Source organism: Contarinia nasturtii, unplaced genomic scaffold, assembly GCF_009176525.2.
Source record: "Contarinia nasturtii isolate CC-2019 unplaced genomic scaffold, AAFC_CNas_1.1 Cnas_scaffold_1037, whole genome shotgun sequence".
NCBI classification, from domain to species: domain Eukaryota; kingdom Metazoa; phylum Arthropoda; class Insecta; order Diptera; family Cecidomyiidae; genus Contarinia; species Contarinia nasturtii.
Window position 1 is genome coordinate 4,586,061 of NW_022198383.1, and position 18,609 is coordinate 4,604,669.

Sequence of the window (18,609 nt, forward strand, 5' to 3'; positions counted from 1 at the left end):
TTTTGAATAAATTCGAGACTGGAATAATATGTAACTCTTTAATACGATAAAAAATTCACAAAAAAAACGGAACTATTTCTATATAACGTGGCGGATACAAAAAACACAGGCTTTCTTTAAGTGATAAGGATGTCACTGTAACACGAACAAAAGAAACTTAAAAATTAAAATTGTGAGTTGGTGCCTTGGCGCATTTACAACATAGATACGAAAATACTGAAAATATGTTTTTTGTTTGTTTTGATTAAGTATATTTTGATGCTGTGTTCTCTCTTTCAAAAAGGAATCTTTTAATGTCGGCGTGTCGTATTGTATGGCGGTGTGGCAAAGAATTTTCGCTCCTTACGCAGCATGGTGGCATTTAATGGCCGAGCATTTGGTGTACCTAGACGGAAGATAAAAGCGACAAAATAATTCATTTTGTTAGGATTGATGTTTTGAATCACACTTACCAAAGAATGAATATCCCGAAACTTTTTGACTTTCGTCGTCAGTAGTATCGACCAAAATGAAACGATTCCAATAATCCGTTGGAATTTCTAATAAGTGAAGCATCACCTAAAGTAAAAAACGCATTGATTTCAATATTTTGCCACCAAAGTGTCATGATGTTGTCGTTCGTTGATTACTTACATCCTTCTGAATCATTGTCTCGGTGAAAATGGCATGTTGATCAGGATCAGCCGACGAGTAGCCCACTACAGTTGGTCCGAAAATTTTTGCCAAATTTTCAGTCGGCATTTTGATGGCTTTGCAACTTGCGACACTGTTTTAAGGAATAAAATTAACATCATGTCTTGGCAAAACACCAACAAACAATATACATACCGTTGCAAGTGCATGACTAAGAATGCCAATGTATCTCGGTTAGCCTGTGGTAATTGATTGATTGCAGCAAATAATTCACGAACAGCAGTTGCCTCATCGACTGTTTGGACAGCATTTGAGAAATTCTTCCATAGACTAGTTGGAATTAGTGGCTCCCGTAGACTTCGCAAAAAGTCTTTAATGCAACCACAAATGACGTGTATGTCGATGCCTGACAATATTGGTGGTGTTTTGCCGCGTAAAAATCGTTCTTTGAGTGCTTTGACTTCCTTCTCTGAGCCCGATACACGATAAATTCCTTCTTCTGAAAGACCGCGTGTTTCAACCTATGGCACAATAATAACCAGCGTTTAGAGTGAATTTTCATCATTGATTTTCATTAAACAAACCTCATTTATACAGTATACGACCAGTGGCGGAAGCATTGGACCTTCATTCAGTGGTACATATTCCGAGATATAGCCTTGCTTGCCATTTTTAAATCCCGGTGTTCCTTGGCTTTTTGGAACGCAAGCCATTGCAAATTGAATCTTACAATCTTGATGAAGATACACGCTGCACAAACGGCATTTCAAAGCTGATGTACCAAAACTGAATCTAATATTCAAAGAGAATTCATACGAAACATATGTTAAACACGCATTTTTAAGGGAAATATAAAGAAAATCAGTGTGTCACTCACTTTTTCAAACAATATGCACAATTTTCCGAGCGTAATACCATCCGGCTTGAGAATTCATGTTGGCGACCTTGTAAATTTAACAACAATTTCGGATTGTTGGTCACTTCTTGTAGTGGAGGAGCGCTCGGCATTGGATAATCTTCTTGTAACTTCATTGAATTTCGTGTTGGTGTAAACAATGGAGTGTCGGGTGCTTTTTTCTTACATTTCGAATATTGCTGTTCGGTTGTATCGATTTTTGGATACAATGACGGAGTCTCAATAGTTGATGTGGCTTGAATTGGTCCATCTCCCTGCGGAATCGACACTTTTGTCGTTGCAACAATTTTATCTGATCCACTCACTTCGACTATGCTAGCATTTTCTACGCCAAAGAAAAAAATCGGTGTTCAAAATTCGATGTAAAAGCACTCGAATGATTTACACTTACTCTTGTTACGCAAATCCATGCTTCTTCGTGCACTACGCCGTGCATGCTTACTTTCAGCATATGGTGTGGTTGGGGCATTCACCGATGGACGATGTTTTTTGAATGGTTTTGACATTTCAAGAAAATCTTCTTCCGACTTTGTTACTGATAAATCCGATAAAAATGAACCGGTCGAATTGATTTCGTTGCCATAATTCTCATCAACGAAACGATTCGATTTTGATTTCCGTTTACGCGATGACATATTTAAAAATGCCAATTTGTTACGTGTTTCATCGTTGATCTCACGATCTGTGTGCAAATATTCACACGCTCTGGACAATTTTTTTTCCTGTATCAAGTACGATAAATAGTCATCAAATAGTTAAACATGCTCTCTTTCTGACTTATAACATAGAAATGCATAGATTTTTGTAAACAAATGCTATATTTACCAAATGATCACGTTCAAGTTCGGCGGCTTTTCGTGCTTTGCTTTCTGTTTCCAATAATCGGCGTGCATGAAATAATTTTGTCTCAAAATCCGAACGTTCTCTCAAACACTTGTCTAATTCGCGTTGCAAGCGCTGTGCTTCGGCCGTTGTAGCTTGCCATTGCAATCGACTCTCTTCCATGATTTGTAGAAAACGACGAAATTCTACATTTGTTATACATAGAGAAATGGTGTCAATCAAAAAAAAAATGCATACATTATATGTGCCAAATTACACTTACCGATTTCAGCTGTACCATCTGTCAAAATATCTTGACACCGTCTCAGCTCATCGAAACTTGCGACTAATGATAATTCCATGATTTCTATTTGCAAATCAATCACTCTTTTATTTTTCAAATTGTTGGTAATCAAATGTGCATACTAATTTTTTCGTGTTTTTTTTTCGTGAATGTACGGAAGACAATACAAACAGCACTGGATTTCAATTTCTTAATCGTAAATTTTTATCTATTTTTTGATTTGCACTGAATTTTCTGAAAACTTTTCAACGTTTTGAATTGATCGATGTTTTTTATGTTGTTTAATTTCGTTCATACGATTCAAAATATGTCCAAACTAAATCGCTAGCTGAAATTAGAATGAATATTCATTTAACACCAATGTAATGCACGCCTCACATCAGATTGACGGTTTGAATATGAATTTCAGTTGGAACTCAGTGCTGCCAATCTAACGTCAACATGTTTGTTTTGTTGACGATGTCAGCGCCATCTTTTTGAACGTTTCATAAAAAATAAACACCAGAATAAGACAAGACTCATTTTATGCGCGCTATATTTTTGAATATGTTGTTTCAAGTGAAAAGTTTGTTGAAATTATTTTAAACCATGGAGTTTATGTTTTCAATTTCTTTTCGCATTTCATTCATTTAAAAAAAAGATATTCGAAAACTCACAAGTAATGAAAACATCAAAAACAATGTTTTTTCGCATACTTTTCGTCTCTAAAGAGGAAATTTGAAACGATGTTTATTTAAACATGGGATTAAGGTCAAGAATATCGAAAGAATGCAAAAATGCAAAAAAAAAACAATTGAGAAGGGATTTGCAATGTGCATGTATTGATTCAATTCATGTTTAGAAAAATAAATAAAAAAAGATGTATATATTGTCCTAGCATTGTAATGACTTCTTTTTATTGCGGTTGTCTTAAACTATAACACAATGGATGCATATGAATGAGAATCTACATCCGAAAATTAAACCTATTGTTCGAAACAGTTTATTGTTTAAAAATATGAAAATGAAAAGAAAAAGGTCACTGTTTTTGGTAGGTAGATTTCATTAGTGGGTATCGCTTCTTTAAGCATATAAGTTTTCACTGATAAAACTGAACCAATAATCCGTCGGAATGTTCAAGAAATGTTGCATGACCTGAAATAAAAGAAAAACAATGTTTTATACCTATTTTTTTCTCTGGTATATTTTTTTTTTACTTACGTTGGTTTGTATGAATGTTTCGCATAAAATAGAGTCACGATCTGGCTGTGCTGACGAATATCCGACTACAGTAGGTCCGAATATCTTTGATAAATTTGATATTGGCATCTGAACTTCTTTACATGTTGCAACTCTGCAATGAAATTAGAATTTAATAAAAATCGCTCATTGGACGTCCACCGAATATATGTAAAATTACCTCTGCAAATGCAAAATCAAAAATGCAAGCGTGTCTCTATTGGCTTTTGGCAGTTGACTTATTTCATGCTGGAGATGTTTTTGGATATTGCCATCGTTGTCATCACCATCAAAATCCATAACATAATTAGAAAATACCGCCCAAAGACGTGTCGGAATCAGCGGTTCGGTTAAACCTTTTAAAAACATTTTGATGCAACCACAAATCACATTTATATCAATATTTTCCAAATCTGGTACACTGTCATCCTTAAAGAATCGATCCCGAAGTGATTTGATTTCCTTTTCACTGCCCGAAACACGATAAATGCCACGTTCAGATAAACCGCGCATTTCAACCTAATCGAATTAATAACGGTTTTTGTAATGAATCGATTCGCTTTTGATATTTTTTTTAACAAAACATACCTCATTTACGCAGTGAACAATTAGCGCTGGAACGCTTAGACCATCTTTTGGTACATAATCATTTACGAAGAGTTCAATGGGATGCTTTCCACCTTTTGACATTCGTCGCACTTTTGACGTTGTTTTCAAATGTGTTTTGCAGTCATGATGTACAAACACTCTGCATGATATACATTTGTACGCCATTCCAAAGCGGAATCTAGAAATATAAATATACATAATTAAGATATCATTTTATGCAACAACAACAACAACAAAAAAACTTACTTTTTTGAACAAACGAAACAGATAATTGATCGTGATGCTGTGCGATGTGTGAAAGTATGTGTGCAACTGTTTGGATTAATTATTGATTCTCGTCTTGTTGCGTTCAGGTCACATGAATTGTCTTTTGGTGCGATTGCATTTTTCTCCCAATTGTAGTTTAAATTTTTTTCACAATCGAGTGAAATAATCGAGGAATCGATGCGCTCGTAAATTGGATTTGGATTCACTTCAGCTGTTGATAATGCGTCAAGTGATCGTCGACCTTTCGGTATCGATAGTTTCTCCCGTATAAATTCTTTTGATGCATGCAAATATTTCCGAACACGTTTTTTCGGTGGGACTCTGCGACTATTTTCACATCGAATGTCATCGCTACTTTCATCGGAAATTTTATCACGTTTTTTGTTTGGATTATTTTCGACTACGAATGTTTTGGTGCTTTCATCTGTAGCGCATGACTTTGACATGTTCGTTTCATGCTCGTTGCCATGAATTTCCGCAAATATTGTGTTGTCAAACGTTTTAGATAATTGATGACTTCCAACAATGCCATCGCATTGTTCAAGATAATACTCATCAGTTGGCGTCAAATCGGATAAACGAGATAAAAACGATGCAGTCGAAGTAAGTTCGTCATTACTTTTCTCGTCGATTTTGAATTTGGAGCGCTTTTCTTCATGTCGATCACCTCGTTCTAGGCTGCCATTACGTTTCAACAGCTCTTTAAGGTGATTCAATGTCTGTTTCTATCAAAGTAGACATGCAATTGAGAAGTGTCGAATATTAATAAATGTGTTCAAACTATAGTAACAGTGTTACTTGAAAATAATGTGTATACATCCATTTGCTTGAGTTTTTAAAGCGAAAATCCAGAAAAATGTCAAATTATGACAAGTTTAAATGTCTTATGGAAATACTTACAAAATTTTGAGCTTCACGTTCTGCGGCACGACGATCTTCTTTTTCCATCTCCCACATTGAGCTGACATGCTGCAATGTGTCTATCAGACGTTGTTTTTCCAATACACATTGTTCATGCTCTTTTAAAAGTTGAACAAATTTATCGGTGGTTGCCTGCCATTTCAAACGGCATTGTTCTTGGAGGTGTAAAAATCGGTAATATTCTGAAAACATACATTCAGTTAGATCAAACGTCAAACAGCTTGTGTTTTTTCGTTGTGTCCGATCGATGCGAACGACGCAAAAAATATATATGTAACTTTACCTTTTTCTGAATTTCGTCTAATCAATATTTCCCCTAATTTTTTAATATCATCAAGCGGTCCATTTGGTATAGTATCCATTGTTCTGAATCTCGTTGATGTTTTTGTTGTTTGTTTTGATTTTTGTAAATTTCAAAATATTTATATCGTCAAATCAATAAAAATAAAATCCTAACGACAATTCGATGATGATCAATGCATTCTTTGATCTTTTTATATTTAAAAACAAAATACGAATATTTTACAATTAATGAAAGTGTTGCTCAATAACACATAGACAAAACAATAACAAAAAAAAACAAGTGCGATATGAATCGTTTGTGAGTCAAAAACAAACTGATGTCAACTATCTAGTTGCCGGCTATATACTTGATTTGTGTAAAGTGAATAACAGTCACCGCCCTCTATATGAACGTTTTACTGCCAGTAACGGAGCGTTCACTCTAGTTCAGTTTGATTTTTAAATGTGTTTACATTGGGAATTTCCCCGCACCACAAAAAAAACTATATAACATTGCAGAAGAAGAAAATGAGACAATGGATAATGATGTACGTGAAGGTATCTTTTCTCTGAGATGCTAACGACGTTCTTGAGTGCACATTTGGAAATAGAATACTTTACTTGAAACATGAATACATTTTATGACTTTAATCTCTCTGCTTTTTTAAACAATGCACCGTTTGAGTATTTATGGCGGTAGATTTGTTATCGTAGCATTGATATGCAAAGCCAGGTTTTTTACTTACCGAAACTGAATGGCATAGAAAAAATGATGGAAAAAAATCTATAAAGTCATAAAATTCAAATAAATTTGAATGACAACTAAATGAATCCCAAACGTTGTTTATTGAACGTTTCGATTTCCACTCAAATTTCGTTGAGTTAAATTCAAAAGCCAATTCCAAACAAAAATTTCGTCTGTTAACGAAAAAACAAATGAAAACAAACTCTGAATTATATGAACCAATTAGTTGTTTCTTTTTTATTTTATGCCATTGTTGTTATTTTCTATGTACTCTAATCATTATATTGAATGGATACAAACATTTTCCATCGACTGGTCCAAGGTACGAATTAGTTCATGCTGGATATTAATGTTAAAATTGATTTTATTCATGCAAACAATGATTTGATAGAGAGAAACATTAAAATTTGTTATTATTTGCCACATATCTAGCATTAATCATGAAATTTATTTGATCATAGCCATTGGTCTATGATACCACGGAAGATTTTCAAATCCTATGTTTTCTATTTGTTAAAAAGAGTCTCAACGAGCAGTATACAAAAAAATGTAATGAAACGAAAATAGAAAAAAAATAAAAAAATACACTATGGTCAATTTTTTGTTTTTTATTTCTTTTTTTTGGGATTTGAGTGTATTTATTGTGTGAGAAATAGAGAAAAAGAGAGAAGGAAACGGAAAAAAACCTTAAAACTAATGAATATTTTTTCCTCATTTCACTTGTTTAGTTTATTTTTTGCTTTTCTAAAAAAGAACAGAACAATTGGATTTTTTTTTTTTCAATAAATAATAATATTCCTATTTTTATGTCGTATTTTGTTTTAATGTTGTGTTTTGCATATCGCATCTAGATTTCATTTTTAGATTAAATTCATAAACATCAATTTCGCCTAAACTCTTCATTATAAAGTCTTTTATGTGATCGATTTGGATTAATGCGTGGGTCTGTTTATGTGTGTGTATTTGTATGTGTGTGTATGAGAGAGTGTCTATCTTTCATTTCGATGAGAATGGAGTTTGTGTTGGGTGGATCTTTATTATCTGGATGCATTTCAATTTCAGCTGGTAGCTAAATCCTATTTTTTTGAAATCTGCCATTGTCTCTAAATGACAACACCATATTTGCCATTCCCTTGACATTAAATACTCAATGAATGCAAATAAATAATAAAAACAATCTGATGTGTGTATGTTTGTGTTTTTCACTTTATATAAACTCTATTAGCAAACACGAAACGTTCAATTAGATGAAAACATCGCTGAATACATTTATTTTCCTTTTTCTCCTTATGTTTGAATCGTATTATGAATGAATTTTCCAAACCGAGTAATTTTACAAAATAAAATTACAATTAAATGAAATAGATCATCAAAAGTGGTTGTGGTTTGTTCACAGAACAATCAAATATAGTTGCTAATAAACAATCAAAATAAGAAATGGAGTCATTTATACAAGAAATACGTCTCATTTCTTTAATAAAACGATTGACAAAATTCAACTGAATATATTTTTTTCTTTTGTACCAAATATACAAATTATTTTTTTCCATAGTCCAGTGAGAGTGATGAATTTAACTTAAAAAACGAATGAATGTAAAATTAGATTAATAGGAGCTCTCTAGAGATTTTAAAGGTTTATCAAACTCTTAGTGATAAAAATTGTGTGAATGTATTTCACCGAAATCTACTTCATAGTAACGTGAATTGTCTGATTTCTAACAACAAAACACGAATTAAACTTTTCCTGAACAATTGTCTATTGATTGCAAACGAATGCATGTTTAACTTTGTTTAAAAAAAAAATTTCTTTGTTCGTCTCGAATACGTTCGTAGTTTTGATTGGATGCAATTTTTCAGTGTTTTTTTCTGCTTCATTTTTGTTTTTAAATAGATTTTATAAATTTACTTGATTGATAGATGTCCACTATTATTTGTTTTTCATGATGCGGAGAGTCAAAATGCCACCGATGGGAAACTGGTCATTTCATATTACATTCATATTTTGGTGGATGTTAAAGACTTTCTTTTGGTTGATGTTACTATTTTCCGTGTTGTTGATGTTTTAAATTACAATTAGATTTATCCATTTTTTTTGTTTTCTTCTGCAGTTAAGAGTTACTATTTTTATAAATTTTTCATCTTGAGCAGCAGCGAAACACATTACACACACATTGCCCAAGAGATTTTGGATAATTTGTTAGTAGCCAGTTACACTGCTGCACACTCCTCTCATTTTTATATATCGATTATTATGTTCTTTTTCTTCCTCTGTTGTTTTGCGATGCTCGCACTTTTCTCACTTTTTTTATGATTTCTTTCTTTCTTTTTCTCTCATTGTTTTCCGTATTCTAGTTTGTAAATTACTTTGTTTTATTACTTTGTTTTTTTTTTTTGTTTTTAATAATTATCATTATAATAATGTTGTATAATATTTATATATTTAATAACGCGGACACGAATTGGCTATAGATCCTCAGACATAAATGAATTTTGTGATTTGAGTTCTTCTAATCGTCGTATTTGATTTTGCAAGTACAGTACTCTGTGGGGGAAAAATGAAAATAAACACATTTTCGTTATTAGAAAATTTGAAGAAAAAAGATTACATCAATTTTAAATGTGATAAATGGTGACGAAGGAAATAAAGAAAACTGAATCACCAAATGAATGAATTAATTGAAGGGCGTAATAATTACGATGAAAAACTTACTTTTGTTCTTGTAGTGTTGCTGTAATTTCTGTGATTCTAACTACGCTACGAGCCGATTTTAGATCTGCCGACACCTTAGTACACTGTAAATTCCCAATGATGTTTGCTTCATCCGATGCCAATTGCGCCTGAAAATTGAATATTCATCATTAAATACATGTTCAAATATCGTGCACACATCAATATTTAATAGTGTTACAAATGAATGTGACGTTCAACTCTCTTCAAATATAAATTGAATAAAAATGATCAAAGTTGTTTGAACTTAAAAATCACAAGTCTTGTTTGTGTTTTGCAAGATTAAAAAGGCATCTTAAAACTGTAATTGGTTCAGCAATCGATAAAATTCAAACAAAGCGATGCGGACGGCATCATTTGTGGAAAACTTTTTGAAGTCGATAACTATTATGAAGCCAAAGTTTTGGACGTAATATTAAGTTACTGTACTTTACGAATACACGAGTTTTCAGGCAGTTTCAACTCTTTTCGAAACTGCATACAAAGTCCAATCAAATCAAAGTTAAACGAAGTTCAAAGTAAGATCGAAAGCAAAAGTAAAAATCGAATTAAAAGTTTTTGCTTGGCATAAAAATGGTCATACCTGTTTCTCTAGCATTTCAGCAGGCCAATTGGTAACATGCGCGATTAAATCGGCACGAAAATAGTTAGCTAAGCTTGGTGTGAGACTCGGACCTTGATGTCGAAGCATTTGAGACGAAACACCTTGCAGGCTGCTCAGTGACGCAGATGTTCCATCCACTGTGAATGAAAACAAATCACATTAATCCATTTAAAATTCAGCACAATCAAAGTTCGCATCACTTTAATGAGTTTATAATTGTTGAACTTACATTTACGATGATCAGTCGTCATATCGAGCTCTTGAGTTGGTGTCGGCGGACCGTGACCATCGCCGACATTTAAAGTGCTACTACCATCAGACTTTAGTCCAGCCGCTGAGAATTGCGACGAAATGCCAATACCTAAGCCAGTTGATTGTGGTGTCATCATGCTTGATTGCACATATTGACCGCTTGTACTGTTGCTACCATTACCGCTGCTCGAATGATTAAGAGCCGATAAATTGTGCGGCAAATTATACAACGGTGAATGTAATGCATGTTCTCTTATACTATTTGAAGAATTACTAGTGTTATTATTCGCTATTTGATTATTTCCATCGCCCAAACCGGAACTATTCAGTCCGGAATGTTGAGCTGAATCATTTGAATGACCCATCGATTTGTCAGCATGATGGTTCTTTTTTGATGACGTTACTGGTAACGACGGCGACGATGATAGCGACGCTGAATTATGTTGACCACTGTGATTATTACTTAAATTACTGTTACTACTAGTCGTGCTATTGGCGCTGTGTATCAGGGCCGTCGAAGGAGATGATGTAGGCAGATTTGAGTTGTGCAGTGAATTACTTTCTGAATTTTTGTTTAATTTTGATGCTGCGAGAAAAAGAGAAAAAAACGAACATAATTAGCATGATTTATATACCGATAAATGGTTCATTGGTTTTGTGGCTCAAGATGAAATCATTAAAATTATTTTTTTCTTATGGAAAATGTGCGATGACAACCAACTTTTAAAAACTTTTAACTATTTATACTTTAATGTTTAATTACATCATTCATCGTCATCGACATCGACATGATGTGCGGAAATTGTATTTCCAACCATCGGATTCACTTTAATGCAATGTGTTGACATATTCTTTACTATATATGCACGTTTAATAGATCGTGTCATTTTCGGACTCAGTGCCGAAGTTAATTAAAAATACAGAGTTCAACGGAAATGAATCAAAAGCATCGAAAGCACAAACTTTCAAGATGATGCGCGGATGTGGTTGACGATTAATAAAAATTATTGTTTTAATTTAAATTATTACCAGAACTAGATGACGATGAAGTATTAATAGCGCAAGCAGATGATGACGTTGTATAACTCAGCTGTGCATTGTTCGGCGTTGAGGGATGCGATGCTAATCGGGCATTCGCCAACAATACTGGACCATCGACGATTTTTTGTGGCTGCGCATTTGGTGTACTTGAATGCGAATAGCTTGCCTCCGATGTTGGAGTTGAATCACCTGGACTGATGTCCATATTATCTTGACTGTCTGCTGAATTGTACAAAAGAATAGCGTGTGAAAAAGTTATGCATGGACAAAAATGTTTGTAAAATTACCTTCGGTACGCCTCCGATGGCTTTGTACATTGTCTGAATCATGTGGCCATCTTAGTCGGGAGTTCCGTGAACTGGAATGCTTAGCATATGCTGCGAATTGTGAATAGAGAAAATAAACATTTTATTTCGAAAATATATTCAATTTCACATCGGATCATGTGAAAAATCATCACGTTGATTCTCAAACTTACAAGATCGAGCAAATCGGTCTTCTCTGTCTCTATCCCGTTCTTTATCTCTGTATTCCCTATGCTGTTCTTTTGATAGCATCCTATCGAAAAAGAAATGCGAATTAATTCAGAATTCAGTCTCGCCCTCAACACCAATTTTGTGCGCACTTACCTATCCTCTTTGTCCAGCCACTCGTTCGGTTTTTCCCATTGTGAAATTTCCGTTTTACAATTGTAATAATACTTTTTACCAGACGAACTGACATGCTCACTCCAGTCACACAATCGACTTATTCGGTCACTTGAACTGTTGTTATTGCTCCCATTTCCTCTGTCACGATGATCCCGATCACGTTCTCTTGAACCTGAACGTTTGTCTGATGGCTGGTACACTGTACGAAAATAAATGCCCATTCATTAATTTTATCGGAACAAAAACCATTTCAATGAATACCATACAAAAATGTTATGAAATCAAATGAATGGCTATTTTAATGTTTGTTGCCTTTGACTTAGGGTTGTTAATGATTGTTTTCAATAATGAAATGAATAAAGCGCAAAACGCTTCTTTGTGAATCGATTTAATTGTTACTCATTAACTGAATATTCAAAGGGCATTCAGTGATATTCCAGTCATTCATCGATTTCATGCAATGTTTGAATGTGAATGAAATTGACCAAAATGTACTTACTGAGTTTCGAAGAACGTCGACTGCTGCTAGACATCTCGATTCGATCATGGTTCGTTCGATGCTCAGCATCCCGATCTCTTCTATCACGTTTGTCTATATATTTTTCTTTTTTATAATCACTTCTACCACGGTCTTTAATTTTTATATAACTAGAGCTTTGATAACGATCCGAACGGTCTCGACTATCACGCGGCGAATCCAAATCGGGCGAATCTGAACGATATGAACTACCATTTAATGCGCCACTTGGCACATTACTGCTCGGCGACAAATCACGTTCGCTGCCGCGTATATAATTTGTTGACCTACTGCTAGCCTCTCGTTCATAGTCCCGGTTCTTGGAACTATATTTCGAACTCTAAAAAACAAACAAACAAAAAGAAACGATAAATATGCATACGAAATTCAAGTCGTTTAATTGAAACGTTGTTATCGTGTTTCGGTCAATTTTATCGTCATCAAAAATAAAAATTGTACAGGAATTCGTACAAATTGGATTTCATCACAAGAAATGTACAGATAATTTGATCGAAATTCATCTTTGTTAGTGGTGGTTTTAGATTTTAGCTAGGTTCGTATCAAGTGCTTTGTCAATATAAAATTTCGTTTTTTTTCGTTCCATACTTATTACAAACCAACCAAATTCAAATTATTTTCTATTTATCGCAAATATTTAAAACAAAATGTGAATTTAAAAGCCAAATCACAAAGAACATTTGATCAAAGTATCGGATTAAAGAGTAAAAAGTGACAGCGTCTGCTTGGAAAATCCATTGACCTCGTTGTACAATATAAGCTCATATGTAAACGTAAAAATCGTAGAAAAAAATCATTTTACGTGCCTCAAAATTGTGCATTTCAATGTTAGTACCGAAGAAAACATAAAAAAAAAACCAAGAAATTTCTTGCTTCATTATCATTAAAAAGAAATTGGCGATGGAATATAACCTCTCTTTTCAGCCATCGTTCGACGCTGTTGTACTGATTTACGTGATTTTTCATCAAAAATCGTAATTTGACCCAATAAAAATGTATGGGGTGCAGATAAATGTCAATTTTGAGCGAAAAGGCAGTATAAAATCAAACATGGACTGGATAATTTAATAGAAATATCAAGAAAACTGGTTCAATTACCCCTCGCGTAATGACGCAGAGTACTGTCAAACACATAGAGAACGAAACGTATGATGTCTGTGCATTTTTCATTAAAATTTAATGATATAAATATTGCTTATTCAATAAATGACTCGATAAATGTGAGAATTTTGTGTGAAACTATTTCCCAATAGGCGTTTGGTCTACGTGTGTTTTGGCTTTTGGTTAATGGGATCGCGAGAGTTCAGTTAAACTTTCATTTTGGGCTGTACACAGCATTGACAGCCAAGCACAATCATACTTATTATACGTCGTTGAGACGAACGAAAAAAAAGTACGAAATAATTTTCTGTATGTAATTTGCTTATTTCGAACGAATTTAATGCAAATGTCCCAAGCAAACTTATCATAAACATTGGCATTTCAACCGAAATGAATTGGTAATTTTTCATTTTCGAAAAATCACCACACATTAGTTATTTTTGTGTGTGAATATTGCCAATGATACATTCGTATGTATGTTTTGTGACAGAAAGAGAGTGGAATAAAAATTCGTTTAGTTACCTGATAAGGATGGGATTGATGCTTTTCAAAGTACCTGAAATGAGACGAAAAAAGAGCCATTGAAAATATTTTGAAATGAATTTTTTGGAAGAAAAAAAAAATGACTTTGAATTGGCGATGAAATTCAACTTTGATTCATTCAGAGAATGTAAAATTGCCACAAATAAATTCGTCAAATTGAATAATCACATTTTCTTTATGCAATTTTGACAAAACAAATGGAAAATAAAAATAAACTTTCGAAAATTTACGAGTATCGACAGAATCGTACATTTAGTTTGTGTGAAAAATGGTGAAATGACAAGAAAAAAAAAATTAAGGCGAAACTTTTTTTCTCTTCTTTCTATACATGAACTCTACACACGAAAAATATAATGAATTTCATTCCAATTTTCACCCAAGTGCGTATGTGGATACAGTGGTTTATATATAGGTTGATATGATATTTACCCATCGTTCAAACGTTGTGGTTTTCTAGCATGCATTACCATTAATGCGAAACTCTTAATTAATATGTTTGCGGCCAAAACGATAGCCTTTCTAGCGAATTAATTGTCATGAAAACAACATCAACGTTAATACGGCTGCAAAATTATTCGACTTTGTTCTTTGTAAACGCCGCCATATTGAATACGAACTCACAGCTTGTGAACAAGTTTACAAATGATGCGACCGTATATAAAAATTGTACATTTGTAACATTGGAAGTGTATGGGCTACACACTCACAGCAGGCGAATAGTGAAAATCCAACATTGAACTGGGCAGCGCAATGTGTATTGCCTGCGTGTATTTGTACTGCTCACAGTATGATTTCGATGTATTTGTGTGTATGTCTAGTGTGTCGGGTGCACAATTGAAGCAACCAACTTCACGTTGGAAAATGAGCCAGCAGCGAATAAGCAAACATGTAATTGCTTTATTTTCAAAGCATATCACCAATTTTAATAACTATTTTTTTATTTCACATTGATTTTATTCAAACTTGATTGGTATAATTACGAATTTGGTTGTTTTACCGAATTACCTCATTGAAATTGGATAAAAATTTAAATTACTTGAATGAAAAGCCAAAAATAAAGAGATACATTTGAAACACGAGACTGTGTTTTTGTTTGAAACGATGAGATACTTTTCGCCGGGTGGCAACTTTTCTAGCGCAATGACAACTTCATTTTAATCAATTCTGGGATTGCCATTGATGTTACAGCTGACTTTAAAAACATTTCACAGCGACTTTTTTTATAATCGAATAATTCATGACTTCTATCGAAGAAAAATGTCGATTTTACTGCAAAATAAATGAACCACCTGTTTCTAATGAAAATCCGAAAACAACAATATGGTTTTGTGTAAATTTTCATTGAAAATATCTCATTTTTCCACTCATACCAAATATCATCATTGCAAACAACTTAATGTTTGTTTGTAACATTTGTTTTTATCATGACTTTGACGTAAACGCTATCTGATACAATAAAAGAAAGAAAAAAAAACCAGCACACATCCCATCCGATTCCAGGAAATGCACTGGCCACAGTAATTGAACCAGATGGGAGAGATTTGGTTACGAACCAATTTAGCCATCACTTTATGTGGAAACTAATTGTGTGCTTTGACGAAATGAATTCACCGTAGCCATACAATCTACTGCGTAATTCGTTGATTTTTTGTGTGTATTTTTTTATACAATGTGGTATGCTGCACTCGTTCGCATACTACGCCGACGTATTGTTCTGACCATTATATTTTTGTTGTCATTGACATATTGTTTGGTCAATTTGTGGGGAAATGTAAGTTTGCAAATTATTCATTTTCCTGCGTCTCATATCTTTTTATACATGACACATTTTTTTTCTGCACATCCATTTATAGAGTGGCAATAGTTATAAAGACATTGAGGAAATTACATATAAAAGAGAACAACCGCTAATTTGGCGTGAAGACCCAATAAACAATGGAACGAATGGTGGAAAATCAAAAGGATGTCGAAATTCGGTGCAAGGGAAAACTCTGCTCGTTGATGAAGAGGGTTATGTCTGTTCTCGGAGTAATGTGTTGAGTAATGGATGCTGTGATTCCAATGAAAATGTTCAGTATAATTGTGATACATGCACTGAGTCAGAAGGGTGTTGTGCTGTCTATGAAAAATGTGTTAGCTGTTGTTTGAGTCCTGATAAAGTATGTTACATGTTCAGAAGCAAATCGAATTTATATTTTCACAAAAACATTTGATATTTTCAAAAATGTCCATTTTTAAAATAGCGACCAATTCTGGAGAAAGCAATGGAACTGGCTTCTGGCCGTCAAACTGCCCTATTTGCTACGGTTAGAGATCAATTCGAACTATGTTTAGCAAAATGTCGAACAGATTCACATTCCGTTCAACACGAAAATCAATACAAAAATCCAGAGACCAAGTTCTGTTATGCTTACATTGAAGCGCATGAATCACAGCGCGACAACTGACCAAAATAGTGTGCTTTATATAATTTAAAATACTTGTAACAAACTTTATGAAATTGAATTTATATTTTATCCTTTTGACTGTAGGTTTAGGTAAGAAAAATGAAAATTAGCATAATAGTAGACATTTTTAGAATAAAAGAATTCAATGCACGATTTATTATTACTTCGTTGTGTGTATATTTGTATATTTTATTGTTAACACTTGATACCGCAATTATTTCCATGAAATAGGATATAAATTATCCGAGAATATATCAATCTCGAATATATCAATCCAAAATTATTAATACTTCCCAAAAACCTTGAATACATTTGCGTAAAATATTTTGATTATTATTGTGTAGAGCAATTTCAGGCATCTTCAATGAAATTGTCACCGTGCCGAATTCCACTGTGGATTTTGTTTCCTTTACGATAGGCCCAGGCCATTTTTTTAGAAGTAAATGATATGCCAACATCACCTTTTGTATCAAGAGTGATGGCACCGGCTGAATAAGAAACACGTTCAGTCATTTCAAGCAACGTAATTTCAGTTGCATTTTGTGCGCTTTCCTTCAAGTGTAGCATTCGTTGAAGAATACGTTGGGCTACATTGTATCGCATAATTGACTCTCCATGGCCAGTTGTTGAAACGGCTCCAACTAACTACAAATCAAACCAAGAGGAAAACATTTTTGTTTCATCCATAAAGGTATGTTTCTTACATAATCTGAATGAGTATAATAATTACATTATCGGCATATGTGCCCGATCCGAGTATCGGAGTATCCCCGATGCGTCCAGGTAGTTTCCCTGTAATTCCACCAGTGGATGTGGCTGCAGCCACATTACCATCACTATCGATCGCAACAGCTCCAACCGTTCCAACTTCGTCACCAATTTTACGACGGTCACCGATTTCAGTGGGCGCATTGGTAACATCTAAACCAAGCTTATGCCTACGTTTATATTCTTCAAGTGCTTCTTTGGCATATTCGGTGACCAATGAACCGGGTGGCAATATCTCGAATCCTTGCTCTCTTGCGAATTTCATGACACTCACACCACCCAAGAATGTATGATTTGTTTTCAACATAACATCTTTCGCCAAAGTGATGGGGTGGTATATGTCTTGCACTAAAGTACAACATCCCGCCTTTAAATTACTACCATTCATAATACTTGCTTCCATTTCAACGTCACCATCGTAGTTCAAGACAGATCCATAGCCTTTGGGAGAATAAACGATAACAACATATGATTTAAATTGAAATTACTTCAAGTCGTTTACATATTATCTTGTTGAGATGGCAATAAAACGATTTTACAGTTTATTACTTTCGATAAGATAATTAAAATATGGAAAATTACCCGCATTGAAATATTCATCCAATTCCATGCTGCGAACAGCTTCTTCTACCGCTTCTAGAACTGATCCACCAGACTCTAACTTTTCATACCCCAGTTTCAATGCCAATTTGCAACCAACGAGTTTACCATGATCACGAGAATCAGGAATATTGCCGGCGCCTCCATGAACTAAAACAATTGGCACAATTGACATGTTCGTCTTTAGAATTTAAAATAAAAAGAGAAATTGATTTGAAATCTATAAAATTCTTTTTTTTCTTGTAGACAACCTTTGCATTCAGTGCCAATACAAAGAGATGCAAACTCAAGATAACAGACAAAATTGAAAAGTGAAATGACATTTGTATCGTTATTATTTGTCTCTTTCTCTAACACAGCTACGCACTCGCTCGTTTTTGTTCGTTATTTTTGGCTGTTTGTATTTGAATATTCCGTGTGTTGTGTTTAACACTGCGATATTGCAATTATATAAGTGAGGTGAAAGACCGACGGTCGATTCCTTATACACATGAACTTGCTGTAAAACTGAATGGCAAAGATTTTGATTTCGGGATATTCACAGATCTCACTCTATCCCACTCTATTCCACTCTCTCCCCCCTCTTTCTTTCTATTATCAAGTTTAATAAATACTTCAGACGG

The 18,609-nt window shown here is 34.0% G+C and overlaps 5 protein-coding genes across 6 annotated transcripts; 1 reads left to right on the forward strand and 4 right to left on the reverse strand.

Annotated features, from left to right (window-relative positions):
• Positions 1-24: 24 nt before the first annotated feature.
• Positions 25-3,067, reverse strand: LOC116344260 (rac GTPase-activating protein 1). The gene is made up of 9 exons (XM_031772726.1): positions 2,655-3,067; positions 2,375-2,577; positions 1,941-2,271; positions 1,511-1,874; positions 1,218-1,425; positions 829-1,154; positions 634-766; positions 453-558; positions 25-385 (listed from the first exon to the last, which is right to left on the reverse strand). Exons 1-9 carry the CDS (start codon positions 2,731-2,733, stop codon positions 291-293), a joined length of 1,845 nt encoding a protein of 614 aa, XP_031628586.1. The 5' UTR covers positions 2,734-3,067; the 3' UTR covers positions 25-290.
• A 474-nt stretch (positions 3,068-3,541) lies between these two features.
• On the reverse strand, positions 3,542-6,288 carry LOC116344018 (rac GTPase-activating protein 1-like). Its single transcript, XM_031772378.1, has 7 exons — positions 5,974-6,288; positions 5,670-5,872; positions 4,749-5,494; positions 4,482-4,680; positions 4,075-4,412; positions 3,876-4,008; positions 3,542-3,809 (listed from the first exon to the last, which is right to left on the reverse strand). The coding sequence occupies exons 1-7, from the start codon at positions 6,050-6,052 to the stop codon at positions 3,738-3,740; spliced, it is 1,770 nt and encodes a 589-aa protein (XP_031628238.1). The 5' UTR covers positions 6,053-6,288; the 3' UTR covers positions 3,542-3,737.
• Positions 6,289-7,905: 1,617 nt separating this feature from the next.
• Positions 7,906-15,093, reverse strand: LOC116343830 (WW domain-containing adapter protein with coiled-coil homolog). Of its 2 annotated transcripts, none has more exons than XM_031772088.1 (11): positions 14,601-15,093; positions 14,151-14,184; positions 12,492-12,849; positions 11,972-12,191; positions 11,821-11,900; positions 11,630-11,719; positions 11,331-11,561; positions 10,279-10,887; positions 10,029-10,186; positions 9,428-9,555; positions 7,906-9,259 (listed from the first exon to the last, which is right to left on the reverse strand). In XM_031772088.1, exons 1-11 carry the CDS (start codon positions 14,639-14,641, stop codon positions 9,181-9,183), a joined length of 2,028 nt encoding a protein of 675 aa, XP_031627948.1. In that variant the 5' UTR covers positions 14,642-15,093; the 3' UTR covers positions 7,906-9,180. The 2 variants fall into 2 exon arrangements, with proteins under 2 accessions (XP_031627948.1, XP_031627947.1); XM_031772087.1 differs by having other exon boundaries at positions 11,331-11,564.
• Positions 15,094-15,589: 496 nt separating this feature from the next.
• LOC116344283 (UPF0454 protein C12orf49 homolog) lies at positions 15,590-16,795 on the forward strand. The gene is made up of 3 exons (XM_031772755.1): positions 15,590-15,942; positions 16,025-16,330; positions 16,415-16,795. Exons 1-3 carry the CDS (start codon positions 15,841-15,843, stop codon positions 16,616-16,618), a joined length of 612 nt encoding a protein of 203 aa, XP_031628615.1. The 5' UTR covers positions 15,590-15,840; the 3' UTR covers positions 16,619-16,795.
• On the reverse strand, positions 16,783-18,504 carry LOC116344282 (probable isoaspartyl peptidase/L-asparaginase GA20639). Its single transcript, XM_031772754.1, has 4 exons — positions 18,238-18,504; positions 17,969-18,167; positions 17,349-17,827; positions 16,783-17,263 (listed from the first exon to the last, which is right to left on the reverse strand). The coding sequence occupies exons 1-4, from the start codon at positions 18,307-18,309 to the stop codon at positions 16,970-16,972; spliced, it is 1,044 nt and encodes a 347-aa protein (XP_031628614.1). The 5' UTR covers positions 18,310-18,504; the 3' UTR covers positions 16,783-16,969.
• Positions 18,505-18,609: the final 105 nt, after the last annotated feature.

What these genes read in the sequence shown, in the direction of transcription:
- LOC116344260 (XM_031772726.1), bottom strand. Translation starts at nt 2,733, where the DNA reads ATGGAATTATCATTAGTCGCAAGTTTCGATGAGCTGAGACGGTGTCAA. An exon ending in TGTGCATATTGTTTGAAAAA is followed by an intron (nt 1,426 to 1,510) that starts GTGAGTGACACA and finishes TTTGAATATTAG; the next exon opens with ATTCAGTTTTGGTACATCAG. An exon ending in TTAGTCATGCACTTGCAACG is followed by an intron (nt 767 to 828) that starts GTATGTATATTG and finishes TCCTTAAAACAG; the next exon opens with TGTCGCAAGTTGCAAAGCCA.
- LOC116344018 (XM_031772378.1), bottom strand. Translation starts at nt 6,052, where the DNA reads ATGGATACTATACCAAATGGACCGCTTGATGATATTAAAAAATTAGGG. An exon ending in TAGACGAAATTCAGAAAAAG is followed by an intron (nt 5,873 to 5,973) that starts GTAAAGTTACAT and finishes GTATGTTTTCAG; the next exon opens with AATATTACCGATTTTTACAC. An exon ending in TGTTTCGTTTGTTCAAAAAA is followed by an intron (nt 4,681 to 4,748) that starts GTAAGTTTTTTT and finishes TTATATTTCTAG; the next exon opens with ATTCCGCTTTGGAATGGCGT.
- LOC116343830 (XM_031772087.1), bottom strand. Translation starts at nt 14,641, where the DNA reads ATGGTAATGCATGCTAGAAAACCACAACGTTTGAACGATGG. An exon ending in CCACAACGTTTGAACGATGG is followed by an intron (nt 14,185 to 14,600) that starts GTAAATATCATA and finishes GTCTCATTTCAG; the next exon opens with GTACTTTGAAAAGCATCAAT. An exon ending in TTCATCGTCATCTAGTTCTG is followed by an intron (nt 10,888 to 11,330) that starts GTAATAATTTAA and finishes TTTTTCTCGCAG; the next exon opens with CATCAAAATTAAACAAAAAT.
- LOC116344283 (XM_031772755.1), top strand. Translation starts at nt 15,841, where the DNA reads ATGTGGTATGCTGCACTCGTTCGCATACTACGCCGACGTATTGTTCTG. An exon ending in TGGTCAATTTGTGGGGAAAT is followed by an intron (nt 15,943 to 16,024) that starts GTAAGTTTGCAA and finishes ATCCATTTATAG; the next exon opens with AGTGGCAATAGTTATAAAGA. An exon ending in GTTGTTTGAGTCCTGATAAA is followed by an intron (nt 16,331 to 16,414) that starts GTATGTTACATG and finishes TTTTTAAAATAG; the next exon opens with CGACCAATTCTGGAGAAAGC.
- LOC116344282 (XM_031772754.1), bottom strand. Translation starts at nt 18,309, where the DNA reads ATGTCATTTCACTTTTCAATTTTGTCTGTTATCTTGAGTTTGCATCTC. An exon ending in TATTGGCACTGAATGCAAAG is followed by an intron (nt 18,168 to 18,237) that starts GTTGTCTACAAG and finishes TAAATTCTAAAG; the next exon opens with ACGAACATGTCAATTGTGCC. An exon ending in GGATGAATATTTCAATGCGG is followed by an intron (nt 17,828 to 17,968) that starts GTAATTTTCCAT and finishes ATTCTCCCAAAG; the next exon opens with GCTATGGATCTGTCTTGAAC.